The sequence below is a fragment of the Aphelocoma coerulescens genome, chromosome 1A (assembly GCF_041296385.1).
Source record: "Aphelocoma coerulescens isolate FSJ_1873_10779 chromosome 1A, UR_Acoe_1.0, whole genome shotgun sequence".
Classification (NCBI taxonomy): Eukaryota; Metazoa; Chordata; class Aves; order Passeriformes; family Corvidae; genus Aphelocoma; species Aphelocoma coerulescens.
The window spans coordinates 15,094,368-15,111,260 of NC_091014.1; the positions used below are offsets into that span (position 1 = coordinate 15,094,368).

A 16,893-nucleotide genomic window follows, 5' to 3' on the forward strand; every position below is an offset into this window, starting at 1 on the left:
TGGGTAGCCTGGGAGGAATACAGAGGGATTGTCTGAGCAGCCAGGGATCACGTTAGGCCCTGAAAGAATTGAGTCCAGCCAGGGATGTCAAGGGCAACGAGGAAAGCTTCTATAGATACGTTTATGACAGAAGAAAGACCAGGGAAAATGTGGGCCCTCTACAGAAGGAAATGGGAGACCTGATTATCTGTATATGAAGAAAGACAAGATACAAATCAATTTTTTTGCCTCAATCTTTGCTGACAAATGCTCCAGCCACAGCACCCAAGATGCAGAAGGCTTCGAGTCCCAGAAGGAACTGGGAGAATGAAGAACCACCCACTGTAGGAGGTCAGGTTCAATATTGTCTGAGGAACCTGAATGTGCACAAGTTAATGGGACCTGATAAGATACATCCATGGGCTCCAAGGCAACTGGCCAAGGACGTGACAAGGCCACTGTCCATCGTATTTGATGGCAGTCAATAAAGTTTCCACTGACTGGAAAAGGGAAAACATAAGCCCCTTTTCTAAAAATGGAAAAAAGAGGAAGACCTGGGGAACTACAGGTCAGTCAGTTGCACCTCAGTATTTGGCAAGATCATGGAGCAGATCCTCCTGGAAACTATGCAAAGGTACATGGAAAATAAGGATGTGATTGGTGACAGCCACGTGGCTTTACTAAGGGCAAATCATTCCTTACAAACTTGGTGACCTTCTACAACAGGGCTACAGCAGTGGTGGATACAGAAAGAGCAACTTTGGATAGATTTGTGCAAAGTATTTGACACTGTCCTGCATCACATCCTTGTCTCTAAACTGGAGAGGCATGGATTTGACTACTCAGTGGATAACAAACGGATGGATAATAATGGCTGGGTGCACTCAAGAGTTGTGACGGACAGCTCGATGTCCAAGAGGAGAGCAGTGAGGGCTGGGGTTCCTCGGGGGTCAGTCTGGGGCCGGTGCTGTTTAACACCTTTGCCAGTGACAGGGATCGAGTGCACCCTCAGCACGTTTGCCAACAACACCAAGCTGTGTGGTGCTGTCACGCTGGAGGGAAGGGATCCAGAGGGACCTTAACAGGTTTGAGAGGTGGGTCTGTGAGAGCCTCAAGAAGTTCAACACAGCCAAGTGAAAGGTGCTGTGCCTGTGTCAGGGCAATCTGAAGCACGAGTACAGGCAGGGCAGAGAATGGATTGAAAGCAACCCTGAGAAGAAAGACTGGGAGACTTGGTGGATGAGAAACTCAACATGACCCCACAGTATGTGCTGGCAGCCTGGAAATCCAACTGCATTTTAGGACTACAACCTCATGTAAATTTAGTTTATTTTGCATATAAAGAAAAATGGGGATAGTGAGATATTCTGGTTCCTGTATATTTTAATCCTTTTATAGATGTATTGATGTCTGCAGAGACAGCAATAATTATGTATGTATTTGTTTTGGTACAGATGGTTTTAAAATCTGTAGATGTCATTTTTAATTAAAAAGTAAATAAATTTTAGGGCGTCCCATGAGATGAAGCCATTTTTTCTTGCCAACATCTACTCTTCTTGCAACAGCCAAATTATTCTTTCTTTTTCTCCCAGTAGCACATAAATGCTACCACTACAGTGTTGTTTCTCTCTCATCTTTGGCTTCTCAGTCAGTCTAGAGGATTCACTGAAAGCCTGCATTGCCTTCATGCCTCACTGCCTGCATTCTGCTTTGTATATGAATGCACGTGTCCGTGTGCACTCTGTCTCGCCAGCTGCAGAGAAGTCTCGACTCCATAGGGAGCTCTTTCTTCCTTGAAAGTGTGTACTTGCAATGCCTTCCAGCAACACACCTTTCTTTGGATGGAGCCAGATTCCTCTGTGTGCAGATCCTGCCCTTTGAGGAACTGTGGGTATTCCTCCCAGAGGTAAATCAGAGTTTTGGAGTGGGCTTCAGATATTTTTGAGATACTGAGATTTGCTTATTGGGAAATTTGGTGGCAGTGTTGCTGTCTAACCTGTCAGGTTCCTTGGCTGACTGGTACATACAGCTTGCACCTGTGTGGCTATGATTTACCCTTTCTCTTTACTATGTAAAGGCCAAGCTTATGTGCTGCTGTTCTTAAATTTTGTTTTTAATAAAAAAATCATCTTCTGAGGCTGACTTATTTGGTGAGGGAAATAATAAAACATACCTCACATATTTCATTGTTAAAATATTACTGTTGCTGTTAAACTTCCAGAAATTGAAAGAGAAATATTTTGAAAACTATGCTCTAACTGCTGTATTGCTAGGACTGTTTGTTTGTCTTCCAAATAATAGCTGTGTATTTGCTGTGCTCATCCCTTTTTCTCATTCCTCAAGGTTGTCATAGCCTTTCACAGAGAAAAGAACCATTCTCCATAGACCTGACAACTCCCTTCTTTGTCAGAGTCATTTCTTCAAACTGTCAGTGAGTTTGTCATGCTTTCCTTGAGATTTTGTGAGGTTTTATCAGTGTGAAGGTACATTAACGTAACTGTATTACCTTGTGTTGGTCTGAGCCTCTGAAATAATCGTTCTACCTGGAATAATCCTGAACTAAAGTGAAAGTTTTCTGTGATGGAGGGAAATTAGAGGGGCTCCAAATTACTGTTATTATCCATGGTGTCCCAGCCTATCACTGTTCTGGGTAATGGGGAGTTAACTGTATTTCCTTCATTTGGCACATAAAAACATAAGTCTGACTAAAGCATGTATTTTAGAGTGGCATTCATTTAGATTTGATTTTGCTCTTGTTCTGATTAGGTCATTCTAATTAATAATCTGTTTATGAAAGAAGACAAGTGAATATTAATTAGCGTAATATAGGAATGTGATTGCAATAAGCATAATTCAAAGTTTTTCTGAAAATTGAGACCTCTGAGAAATAGGTAATCTTGGAACTGAAAAAGTGGAATATATACTGCCCATGATTCTGATCGGTTAAAATTTAGCTTGGGATTTTGAGGTATATGGTGAAAAGACCATAGTTAAATCAGGAATAAATCTACTGAAAACACTGGAGTTAAATGGAATAAAATCAGACAGTGTGTTGAGAGCAGGTTCTCAGTCTATTGTTCAAATTTGGACTAAGTTTGACCCACTGACCTCAGTGAGGTCCTTGAGAGTTTTAACAGTTTTGCCCTCAACAGGATAGAAAAAAATGTATGATTTGGATATGACACTGTTTCCTAACCTCACCTGGGGCGTTTGTGCTTTCCACACAAGGAAGGCACACTATGGTGTGGATGTTTCTCTTTGTCTATCCACTAAGCTACATTAGCAGTACTCCTGCTTTGTAAATAAGGATGGGGTTTGGGGGGCTATGGGTTGCCAAATTTGAAAGTTTTAAACATGTAATAGCTTAGTTTATTTTTTAACTTATTTGTTTTTCTTTTTTTCTAAGGGGGGTTTAGTCCTTTGCCATAAGAAGAAATTGCAGTGGCTGATTGAAAGTGAGGCTTGTGGAAAGTGTTCTAATTTTTACTAACACTGAAGATTAATCACTAATCCCCTGCCAGCCCTTGTCACTCCAAGCAGGCATTTTGGCTTTGTGTGTTTTTCTCTGAAAGAGCATTACCTTGGGTTGCTGTAAGTGTGGCAGGAGACTGAGCAGTCTCCTGTTGGCCTCTGTCCCCCAGAGCAGCTGCAGGGAGTGGGGTGTGCTCACCCTGGCTTGGGAACACACAGGGTTCCGTGCACTCTGCAGCACACCTGGGGATGTGTCTTTGCTGTGGTTTGCACACCTGCAGGAACCACCAGTTTACAGGTCTGGTTTCAGAGTGCTCAGGCATGTCCTCAACAGCCCCTGATATGCAGTGCCTCTTGTTAAATCTCTGACTTCTTAGGAAGGCTGCATGTCTAATGTCTACAATGTGTTTAGCTTCTTATTCTAGGTGACATTAATGGCACAAGAATCTCTGGCAGTTTCTGAAGCAAAAGCATTTAAAATGTGAGTTTGCAAAAAGGGGCAGCTTAGGCTGTTAGAACAGGTTAACCATCTAGAGGATGCCAAGGTAGGGATCGTTTCTTAGCATTATCTTCTTAGTCTTGCTACTCTGCAAACCACCCCACAGACTCCCATTTCCTCCTCTACTTACAAAGTTATGCTGCTCTTGATCATCTACCAATTACTTTTGTTTATTTGCTTGATCTGTATTGCCAAAACATTTTAGTAGCTGTACTTCTGTACAGTTCTCTGAGCAAGGATTTTCAAACAGGAATTTCAGTTGCTAACAAGTGACAGATGGTGGAATTCTCTCATGTTGTGCTAACAATCAAACTACTGGAATATGTCACATGAGTTTGTGCACTTTCAAATGGTAATTTAATCAAAACTTTATCAGAATACAGACCTCTGTAATTTCTCTCACACATACCCACCCCACCCCCTGATAATTTCCCTCTCTGAAGTTTGTAATGGATTTTGGTTGAAACAAAGTAGAACATGAAGAGTCATGTTCAATATTGGAGTGACACCATGTTTGTAGACAAGATTGTCTGTGCACAGCTGTACATTATTCATTGTGGTGCAGCACCCTTTCTGATACTGCAAAAAAATACTAAATGTCACTGGACATGTTCTGAATTTATCTGCATATCTGTTTACCTTTTATTGGGAAAAATCCCTGCCTTTTGCAATGGTGAGGTTTTGCAATCCATGAGTTTTGTTCCTTCTACATTTTGCACAGGTTAGTGGGGATGTGTGTGTTCCTGTAAGTTACTGTGGTTTTTTCTAGCAAGTTGTTTGATTGACTCATTTTGAGCAACCAGCCCTCAGCACAATGTCACTATAACTTTTAAGATTAAGTATATTTTTGCTGTAGAGTTAACTTCAATAGCCACATAGGTATTACCTCATGCCCAGTCCCTTCCCACGTTTAGCCCTGCTGGAAAACTGGAGCTGTGAACTGGTGTGCCTCAGCGGTATTGCATCCAGCATGTTATTAGGGATGGAGTGACCCTCCAACAAGGCTGCCTGGGTTTCACATTGTAGGGAGCTGTCCTTGGGCAGCCTGCAGAGCACAGAGCCAGCTGCTTTTTGCTGTGCCTGCAGGCAGGCACTTGGAGTCCTGAGAACCTGCTTGTGAACATGGCTGGGAGGGGAGCAAAGTGTTGGGGAGCAGCTGAAGCAACAGAGTGGGAATCACAGTGCCTAAGCACCACTTCTATGTGTGTGTAGCTTGCAGCTTGAACCTGTGGATTTAAGTGCAATATTCCTGTGTCCTGTGAGTGGGATTTCAAAGCTGCCTTCATAATTCAACCTGGATGCCAAGACTGTCTCTTGGCATCCCTGTCTCTCTGGGTACCACTTTCACTTGAGCTGTGTGAATCAGGACAGTCATCTCAGTCCAAACCCAAGAGTCAGCCTAACTCAAAACTCAGTAAGGATGGGGGCTAAAAATAGATATCCAGGGGAGATGATAATCACAGGCAGAATAGTGTTTCTTCCCTGGGAATCTCTCTGTTGTTCCTGATGCTGTGTGGCTCCAGGAGGAGCATTTAATATCCCTCATTGAATATTTCTGCCATTGATTTGTCCATTTGTTTCTGAGCCAAGACTTTCCACTCCTGACATGTTTGAAAGATAATTTAGTATTTGTTTTATGCCTCAAGCAAAATGCATCTTAGACTTTCTTTTGCCCACATTACTATTCTTATCCTGCCAGACATTGTAGTGACCTGGTTGACCACACATTTACTTTGTGCTGAAAACACCAGCTAAATTCCTGTAGGCCTGATTATTATTTGAGACCTTCTTGTATGCTAATGCTTCCACCTTTCTGGACAACAAAAGTATATTGTGATTTGCTACCAGTAAAAGAGAGAGCAGTCCAACTTGCTCCATAACAAAGAACTGTGGGTTCTGCTTTTAAATCTCCCAGTAACATATTTGGATGACCTCCATGAAATCCCAGTCTGGGCAGGAAGGCTTTGTCTGGTTCCTGCTGAAACACTAATTATTCACATAAGCTCAAAAATAGTTGCTGGTCAAGGTTCTGACATTCTTGCTATTTTTTTCCTTTTTTTCCTAACAGTAAATAATTTGTAAAATCTGTTGCACAATAAGTTAAGCTTATTGTAGCCAAATAAAAGAGTGAATTTAGAATTATCTAGCTGGAAAAAACCTTTTTTCTTTGACAATTCCAGTAACTTGTTTCAAATTATGTTAGTTTTGTGCTACATGTTCCTTTATTTTTTTTTTAAAGGTGCTGAGGTAGCTGTCTGGAGAAGTTAAATCTTCATATCTACATATTATGTATGGAACTGACAGCCAAAGCCCTCCCTGAGTTTGGGGGAAGCTTTTGAATGGGAGTGAAACATTTTATGCTTTCTTTTTAGAAATATGTCAGATTCCATTTTTTTTTTTTTAATATGAGCACATCTGCTGGGACCTGCTGCAAATTTACCTGCTTGAGGAAACAACTCAGCCATCTGATGGTGACAGTCATGACTGATGTCCTGAAATGAATTTGGTCCATAAAAATAGTGACAAAATAAACAGTTTTGAGGAATCAAACAGCCCCCGTATTACAGAACGGCGGTTGCATAAAATACGGTGTCTACTTTGATAAAAAATATGTCTACATTTTTTTGTCTTTTTATTTAAAAGAAAAGTTGTTGGGGGGAATTAGAACTCGTGTTTCAAAATAACTTTGCTGTTATGTTACTCTTGAGCTCATCTATATATATGTTTGGGGTTCATAACAGCTTCTTAACCAGAGGATTCCTTCCTTGTGACTAGCACTCCAAACCTCTGTAGTCGGGTTTCCCAGTGTATTTTTTTGCCACTTGGACCTGTCACTCCTGTATGTGCTTGCACAAACCATCTGTGACTGTGGTTCAGAAATTGTAGCTTTGCTCTGTTTTTTTGTCCCCAAAGGAATAAGAAGTCATTTTGCATCTGAGGCTGTTGCTACTGTCTCTTCTTTTTTCTCAGCAATTTTTTTCTCTTGGCTTAAGTGTTCAAGACATAATGCATAACTCCCATGTAAAATTTAGTGGGATAAAAAAAAAGTTCAATATTTTTCGTTTTTCAGTTCTGTGTAAGCATGAAGAGCAGTTTTTAAGGTTGAATATTAATAAGCACTGTAAGGGCATACATTTTTAATGTAGCTGCTGCCCACATTTGAAATTAGGTCATTCAGATTTTCTTCTTGCTGTTTATTCCAGCAGTTAATACATCACACTAAAGTAGAGTTCAAGACCAGTGTTTTTTACTAATTAGGAGAAAGCTGAAGGTTCTATTTGGAAGGCAAAACATAAAACTATTTATCTATTTTGTCTGTAGTAACTCTTGAAGAAGCCAGTAAACCTAGAAATGAAATGGAGGCAAAGCCATGTGGTTTAAGTTGTATTTTGCAGTCTCTCCCAGTTGGAAACAAGGCAGGAGTCTGATTACAAATGTTTGCAGCATGCAGTTGGAGATGTGCCAGGATGGCACTATAAAACATTTGCACTGGGGTTTTGGTGGGGGTTGGCATTGTTATTGACTTAGCCAAGGAGTTTTAAAGGTTAGTCAAAGCAAAAGTTGATCTTTTAATGGGATTACAAATTAATCTCTTTCTCTATAGGAATATCTTTAGTTCCAGATTTCCAGTAGGTATATTTTGTAAAAGTAAAGTAAATTTTTTTACTTTTTTTTTTAATCCCTGCTTGCACTATTGTTTGCAAGGTGCCAATTTCTGTACGCTCAATAAATAATGGAAATGCAGATCTGAATGTTTCACATCCAGTCATGAGCAGCAGTAAGTAACAGTAACTCTTAGAAAGCTGAAAATGGTCTTGAAAGCTTTTTAGTTACTATGTGCTATCTGTTGCGAAGCTACTTAAGAGTTAAAGTGTATACGAATGGTGTGACAGGTTCCTATAAAGATACAAAAATAATGCTTATCAGGTGTTTATAGTTGTCACACTTTGCATGAAGTATAACATTGTTATGCTTAAAGCAAGTCAAACTACTACAGAAATAATCAAAATGTTGTGTTTTCTTTCAGCTCCAGCGGTAAACCGATTCACCAGACGTGCATCAGGTGAGTTGAATGAAGTTTCATTTGTCTACGTAATAGTTGAAACATTCTGCTGACAGTGATTGTCATGTAGAACATAATATGACATTAGTCAAACTTCTTTAATGGTGATGGACTTGGGCTAACCTCTAATTTGTTACCTGCTTTACTGAATAATGTAGCCAACATCACGGAACTTGCACAAACCTTTTTTGTTGCTGTGGAATTTGTTAAAAATCTGCATGAGGAAATGTACAAGTGTGTTGGAAATCTCACTGTTTTCCAAACCCAAGCTGGTTTGTGTGTATGGTGTGTTGTTGTGCTGTGCAGAGCTAGCAGATTGGGTCTGGAAGCATCATTCCCGTGGTTGTGGTGTGTTGTGCTGGGTGTGCATCTGCCTCAACTGGTGCTGGTTTGTGTATTCTTCAAGTTAACTTGGTTCTTGCTGGCTCAGAGGACTCTTTACCTTATTTCCATCACATGTAACAGATCTCTCCAAATTATGTATCATTAAAAGTTAATATTCTTGGGCTTTTCTTATTGTTCTGCTGTGTCATGTCCTTTAGGCTTCATTTTTGAGGTCTTTTTTCTCTTGAAGCATGGGGCTCAGAACCTGAATCTCATTTGTTTAAAGTACTATGAATCTGAAAATGTGGCATAAAGTCACCATGAAATGTAATGAGACTCATGACTGACTCATAAGAGTCAGGCAAGCAGGAGGTGTGAGATGTTCCTAGTCATTTCAGTATGCCCAGTTTAACATCCAAGTATAAAACGCTCTTTGTTTTCAACTTCAGGTCATTTTTAATAAATGTACTTCATAATGCAGTAAGCCTATCCAGACTTTGCTAGTTTCAACCCCAGTCAAGCAGTTCCTTGTCAATGTAAAAATACTAGTGAAAATCCTCAGGATTACTGAGGAACCGTACAGAAAAAAGGAGGTTTGTAGGATTGGTGCATAGCATATCACAGAATCACACAATGGTTTGGGTTGGAAGGGACCTTAAAGATCACTGAATTCCACCCCCCTGCCATGGGCAGGGACACCTTCTACTATCCCAGGTTTCTCAAAGCCCCATCCAGCCTGGCCTTGAACACTTCCAGGGATGAGGCATCCACAGCTACTCTGGGCAGCCTGTGCCAGGGCATCACCACCTTCATATATGTAGCACAAAGTAAGAAAATGTAATTAATTCATAATATTCTTATGCTTTAAGTAGTGATAATACTCCATGACGTACTGTACCTTGAGATGAAAGGAAGGATTCGTTAACTAGTGCTCAGTAACAATGAGCAGGCCTCTATGCAAATCACATTTCATGTTTTAAGGAGAGTTCTGCTGTGACTGATTGATAGCTGACGTTAATGAATGCAGTCCTTCTAACAGCTGTGTGATAAGCTTTTGCATTCAGAGAGTTTGATTGTTTGAAAAGCTAATACTTGCACACAACCCCCCCCCAATCAGTTATTCTTAATGTTTCTTTAATATTAAATTAACTTTTATTTTTAAAAGGAAACTAAAACCATGTTATAAGTTTGAAATTTTTGTGCATTTATTGGGGAAATAATTTCTGTGGGGAATTAATATTTCATGTATTTTGGTCTTGTTGTGGAGAGATAAAATAGTTAACTTATTCTGAATAACGAGTCGGGTGGTGTAATATTGTCCAGATGTAAATAATGTGAATACATTTCAAGCTAGAACAAGGTAATACTGCAGTCTGTGTACTATTTTATTAAGGTAATAAAACTTTAGTTTATTAGTAGCTTTAATAGTTAAAATAACTGTTTTTCAAACAAGAAAGCCTGTGAAAGGTGATAGTTCTTACTTTTCTTCTCAAATGATAAATGACTATCAGAGAGGTATAGTACATTTAAGAAACTTGATTGAAAAAATATAAAATTAAAAATATAAATCAGACTATGCTTATAATATAAACATTTCGCAGGGATGTTTGCAGTCCTAGCCATATTTTTAAATACTTTTTTTAATTGAACAATTGTTTGTGTAAACTGAGGCAATCAAGATAGCTTGCAAGTGCAAAAGCTGGATAGTAGCTGTCGGGTTTGGGGATTTTTAATGCTTTGTAGTTTAATAGCCTTCTGTAGTCAAAGCTGATTCTCATGTTTAGGAAATGCCATATGTATTATGTAGGCAGACCAAATGAAATGTAGGGTTTTTTTTTCTCAAGTATTAATTTATCTTAATTTTAGGCTGTTTGGCTAAGAGTTATTTAAAAATTTGAATGTGCAAGATTGTTGAGGGTTTTTGAAGATTTTCTTCTGGTGGATATTACTCCAAGCTAGTGGTGAATATTCAGAGAGTTAGCTGTAGAGCGTGGTTTCATGTTGCATCTAGTTAATGATGCTGCAGACTGATTCTGGGAGTGTGGGACTTCAGGGTCCCTTTTTGTCATGCCTCCGCCCATAGGTTCTCTCTACTTCTCTTGCACAGCCTAGGAGTTGTGCTGCTTGAGGGTGGATTGATTTTAAAAAAAATGAAATACACGAGGTTCTGATGTGTTGATTTGCATTGAGTTTCCAACATTTTCTCACAGAGAACAATAATTCTCTACAATGGGTATTTTGATGTTTCTGTTATTCTTTGGTAATGCTTCATATTTTACTTGGTTGCATAAGATACAGTTATTTTTCCTAACTGAGCTAGAAATTAAGCACCCAGAGTTTAATTGCTGAAGCACCTACTGAAAATAATACAGTACAGCATTTATTATTTAACAGCTGTTCCTGGTAACATGCTGAGAATGTATTAATGAACTGTCATTGGTATGTAGAGGAAAAAAGCAGAAGTAAGCTAGGATAAATTAACTGTTTCTGAATTCCAGCTCTTAAAATTTACTGAGCTACCTAATTTGGTATCTCTGCTGTGTGTTTATTCATATGTGTATATATGCAATGTGGGCTCTATACATAAAATATACTTATACCATAGTGCTGGTAACATAGCTACTCACAGGCTAGTTAATAATGCACTCCATTGTTCTAGGCTATGCACAAAGAATAATAGATATCACACTCTTAAAAAGAGGAGTTTAGCAAGAAGAGGAGATTAAAAATACTTTATAGTGCTAGAATGAACAATGAGACAGCTGCAAGTAGTTAATCCTTAATTTTTCTTTTAAAATCTGGTGGCACTAAGACGAAGAGATAGGAAAACAACTCTTGAGGTGATCAAGAGACTTGGATGTGGGAAAAAGGGGAGCATGGAGGTAGAAGCAGCATGAAGTGGAAGAGAAAGCTGTGAATATTGTTCATGAGGTGAAAAATTAGTAGAAATTCCTGAACAAGCTGAGGTGGCCAAGAGATGCACTTTCTGAATATAGACAGATACTTTCTTGCAATGGATAAGGTACTTGTCTTGCAATGATAATTTTAATTTCCATTCAACCATGACCGATAGATAAACAAGTAAACTATCCCATTAAACGCTGTCAGGAGCTTAGAATAATGCAACAAAACCAGCACGGGTTTGCTGCATAATGAGCTTAAATTTAGGTGTTTCCTAAACTAAAATACTGTATACACACAGTGAAACACTTCGCAAGCAGGTTAGCGAGTACTTTACAGCATCATATGAATAGTGATTACATCAGCGGTGGGCTGCCTGTCAGACCTCCAGCCTTGTGGTTGCCCAGCAAGACAGTGTCACCATATCCAACCCTGGACACACACCTGCACACTTCATCCCACACAGGCCAGGAGCAGGGTTGTCCCTACGGAGTGACTGGCCCTTCCTGCCCTAGTTGGCTGCACCCTCATCCCATGGCTGTGGAGATGGGTGTTCTCAGTTCTCCCTGTGTCTGACACGCAGGGCTCATGCCTCTGCCTGTCATATGAGAGGTGCCTGCATTTTGTCACCCCTTCAGCTAGGACGAGGGAGGTTCTGTGCAGTCTCATTCAGGGGAAATCTGGGAGCAAGTTTGCCAGAACAGTTTATTATTCTTCTTTGTGTAAGATGCCATTAGGAAGAAAGTGACAAAATAAAAGTTTCGGTCTGCAGTATCCTGAACCATTGTGTGGACTGGATTAGTCATGCCCACAGCAGCATTTATATATATCACTGCTACTTTTCAATTTAATGATTCCTACAGGAAGCATGACAACGTACTTAAGAAACACAGTGAATTTTACTGCATTTAGACTACAGGAGTCCTGTTAGTTAAGGAATGGCTAATTGCTTTCTGAAATTATGGAAGAGCATAGGTGGCATTAGATTCAATGGTTACATAGGAAGATCAAATTGACATTGCTGGCCAAGAATAGAAAATGTCCCTAGGAACAATATTTTACTTGTGGTTTTCAATCAACTCAACTATATTGAGTTTTTCTCAAAAAGATTGGCACCCACTTTCCTGTGGCATATTAAAAATTGTCAGAGAAAGGCAGCTTACTGAAATGAAGTACTATTCCCTTTTATAGAGTAAGGCAGAAGCTGGGGTTGTACCAAAAATAATGGTGTGGAATTAAGTAACTGTAAAGTCCCCTTTGAAATGCTTAGGTAGGATGCAGCGTTGTTGTAGAAGCATATCAAGTGACAGAAGAAAGAAAAATAAAGGACTTTATTGATGAACCGGTAATCCCAGTTCTTCAAGAAGAATTCCTGGTTCTGCTTGTTCCAACTGATAAATAACCCCCAAACTGAATTCAAGTGATGTTGGATTCACCTTTGTTCGTAACACACATGTAGTCAGTCCAAAATTCAAAATGCTCAATATGTCACATTTCTCAAATAAGCAAGGACATAGCTGACATACAGTGGTGTCTAATGCTAAAAGTCAGTTAAGCTCTAAGGCTGCCCTTGTCGTGGTGAGGAAAACCAGAAGAAAAAGTGCTGTCAGAATTTGAGGGTGTATCTACATTGCATGAACAGAGCACCGTAAAGAGGGCATATTGTGCCTTGTCAGGGTCCTTCTTACCATTACCACCACTGTAACACTCAAATCCTTTGCTGTATAACAATAAGGGTGTGGTGCACTGAGCTGTAGGCACCTTAGAGCCACTTAAACTCCGTCAGACTTGGTGCGGTGACCATTTCCCTGGGGAACCTGTTCCAGTGCCCAACCACCCTCTGTGTGAAGAAAGTTTTCCTAAATGTCCAACCTAAACCTCCCTGGCACAGCTTCATGCTGTTCCTTTGGGTCCTGTTACTGGTCACCCGAGTGAAGAGATCAATGGCTGCCCTTCCCTTTCCCCTTGTTAGGAAGCTGTAGACAGCTTTGAGGTCTCCCCTCAGTGTCCTGTTCTCCAGGCTGAATAAGTCAAGTGACCTCATCCACTCCTTGGCTTTCTCCTTCAGACTCTTCACCCTTCATAGCCCTCCTTTGGACATTCTGTAACAGCTTTAGATCTTCATTGTGCTGAGGCACCCAAAACTGCTCCCAGCACTCAAGGTGAGGTTGCCCCAGTGCAGAGCAGAGCCGGACAATCCCCTCTCTTGCCCAGCTGTTGATGCTGTGCCTGATGCCCCCAGGACACGGGTGGCCCTCCTGGCTGCCAGAGCACACTGCTGACTCTTTAACTCTTGAAGAACTGATCTCAGTGATCTGCCCACAACACTTCTGGGTCTGTGGAAAGTTAGTGATAAAAGCTGTTTCCCATGCAATCCATAATCAAGTGATCCAGCTCCATTTCTTTAGTTTCTCTTGCATAATTATCTGCTGTGCACTTCTGCAAATGAGACAGTCACAGAAACAATTTAATTTGCTCTTGTCTCCTCTTATATTTTCTGGCAATTTGAGAAAAGTTCCTGTAGAAAAATGAAATATTAACATAGGCCTAGAGATGCCTAAAGAACACACACATTTGCCTCCACTCTGAACCACTGTTTTCATTCAGAATGTCTGATAAATAATGTCATGATGTTAAACTTGGGAGTACTTGTTCCTGTCCTGTTGTTACCTTGAGATTTGTTGCTTTTGATGCAGGTCTGAAGAAGAGTGTGTGTGCTCAGAAGCTTTTCTGCTTCCTTCCAGGTTCAGTTGTTTTGGCTGTTCTAGTGACAGATTCTGCCCATGAAACTTTTTCTTCTCTTGTTTGCATTGCATGTATACCAAAACTCTTCCATACTACAGTGTATAGTTGGACAGTAGTATTCTTGTTCAAAAGAAAACAAAGTTTGGGCTATCTCTGCATTACTTCAGGAAGTTTTTAAGTGGTTCATATTCAACATTCATTTATTCCTTTTTGAAAACTCCAAAACCTGAAACAGATTCTAGCAGGTTGTATCAACTTGTTTCCTTGTATACATGATCAGCAGAGGTTGAATATGAATTTTTCAAAGCCCATTGATGGAGCTGAGTTACAGAAATAGGCAAACTGTTGCAAATTAATGTCATGCCAGGCTTTAGATACAGATATGTTTAAGCTGTTTTGTCATAACACATTAAGCTTAATAAAAGAAGAAGAGATTCAGTAGATGCATACTATAAGGCAAAATTTGAGGTGGTGGAGGAAGGGAGGAAAGAAGGCAAGGGAGAGAGGGAGATGGTAGGAATAAGTACATAAGCCTTGTGCTCTGCACTAGGTTGCTATAGAGAGGGCTCTCAATATTTGTCCCAAGGAGGTGGCAAGGGATGAAGGAAATAAACAAATAGTGATTAGCCTAATTTTAACACACACAAATATTTATGCTATGCTTCGGGGAAAACTCTCTGACTAAATATTTAGTAAAGCAATAGACTAAACTGCACAGGAATGTTGTGTTATCAGAAGTTTTCAGGAAAGATAAGACCTTTTCTTGAAGGGATAGAGGTGTAATTCATACTGCAGCAGTGCATAGATGATTTAGGCAGATGGTTTAGATGATTTATTGAAATTTCATCTGTATTTCTGTGTTTGTTTAGATGTCCTTGCAATCACGTATTTCTTGGCTGCATTTTATAAACTGACTAAAATGTACAGAGTAATCATTTTTAAATTGCACGAGTTGGTAAAGCTAGACAGCAACTGTTTCCTTAGAAAATAAGAGAGTTGTGTTTTGAGCTCACAAATTACTGTGTATCCCCCTTTATGGGAAATTGTAGTTTTTCAGTTTTTCCTGCTGTCTTTGTATTACCTTTGGAAAGCATTCTGCATGTGGTTTTGTATCAATAAAATCAATAATTGTAATTTTTTCAGCTATTTGTCTTGTTTCAGACATATGAAATATAAACCAGAGATTGGTGTTGAAATATGAGTCAAATTTGTCTTAATGGACTGTTGCCCAGACAGTTTGAGGAAGAGCTCAGATATCCTAGCAAGATATCAAATTGTTAGACTGACTGACCAATACCTTTAAGCTGATTTTATTAGTATAACTTGCAAATAAGATGGGTATGGGAAAGTGTCACAGTAGAGCTTGTATTTATATGCCAAGCCCTTCCTGCAGCCAGCAGTGTGGCCTCAGCTGTACCAGTGTTTGGGAATGGTCCTGTTTGGGACCATGCTGGAGCCGGGTCTGGGCGAGTAGGTGTGGTGGTGCCGGTTCCGAGCCGGAGGGGTGGTTGGGTACCGTCGGCTCCGAGCTGGAGGGAGTGGTCAGGGTTAATGTGGTCAGGTCGATCTCCGTGGTGAGCATTCTTTGCATGTGATTCACTCCCTCTTTTTTCTGCACTTTTGTTATTAGTATTGTTGCTGTTACTGTTCTTTCCTTATCTTTTTGCTGTTTCCAGTAAATTGTTCTAATCTCCACCCGTGATCTTTACCTTTTGTGCCTCCAGTTCTCCTCTCCAGCTCGATGCAGAGGGAAGGGAGATGAATGAGTGGCAGCATAGTTTGGAGAATCTCAGTGGGAGCACTAAATTCTTAAACCTCAACAGTCATACTTTGTTCTGTTTTAACCCACTTCTAAGTTTGCATTCATTATTGATAATCTCACAGATCCCAATAATACACATAATAATCCCAATGATCACATAAGATAATAATCTTCCAATGCTTTTATCAGGATGCTCATAACTCATGATTTTAAAACAAATTAAAAAAAATTTTTTTTGAATGAGAGTGTATCTGTTTTGGTAAAAGAAAGAGGAAGGATTTTAAAATCAATTAGGAGCAAGTGTGTATTGATAGTAATTATTTAATAGTTCTGATCTTCTCTAAAATATTTCAGTTTCTGTGTCTACAATAAGCTCCTCTTTGGTTGCTGTGCTGTGTTGCTCTTCCACACTTATGTTAGGTGAGGGAGGTGTGCTCCCTCCGCTGTAACTGATAGAGCATGAATCTGTAGGCTGTCGTATCTGCTTACCAGTTTTCCAAAACAATTCCATTCCATCTGTGACTTCATGTGGTTTGACTTTCATGCTATAGAAGATTTCTCCTGAAGGATAAAAGATGAGTAAGACAAGGCATGTTTTACATAGCAATTTGTTCAAAATAACAGTATTTGTTGTATTAATGTGAATGCATCCATAACGGGTTAAGGTGAATAATTCCTTTTCTTGTTCTAATAACAATTTTGTATGAAAGTGAGAAAGATTGATTTCTGGTGTCTTCACAATTATTGTGAAGAATTATAATGAGCATGCCAGATTGAAAAATTGCTACAATTTTTCTTTGCTACAATGCTACAATCCACTCATGAGGAAAATTCTATTTATCACATAGAATAGGAAACAGAACTCCATGAGAAAATAAAGAAAAATGAACTTGTCAGAGGAAATATTAAATGGAAGTGTTAAAGCCTTGTTTAGTTTTCTTGTTAAATGTGAGATTGCATGGACACACTAACTCTTTTCCCTCTAGATACGCAAGGAAATAATGAAAATGTGGAGATTCCCTTTCAAATAGCCTGTCACAGAAGAGGGACCCCTATCAGCCTAAACTCAAAGCTTCAGTCAGTGTTTGAAACCATCTTTCACACTGAACATCAGCTACACACTGCAAAAAATTTGGGAGTTTATATCCT

General features: G+C 39.6%; 1 protein-coding gene across 3 annotated transcripts in view; it reads left to right on the top strand.

The window, feature by feature from the left end:
* The window catches only part of PRKAR2B (protein kinase cAMP-dependent type II regulatory subunit beta), an 80,412-nt gene that overhangs the window by 24,614 nt on the left and 38,905 nt on the right, over positions 1-16,893 (top strand). For all 3 annotated transcript variants that reach the window (XR_011146588.1, XM_068994790.1, XM_068994801.1), the window contains exon 2: positions 7,977-8,012. Coding sequence is in view for 2 of the 3 variants with exons in the window: in XM_068994790.1 (XP_068850891.1) it covers positions 7,977-8,012 (36 nt within the window). In the remaining variant the exon portion in view is untranslated. The remainder of the gene's footprint in view (positions 1-7,976; positions 8,013-16,893) is intronic.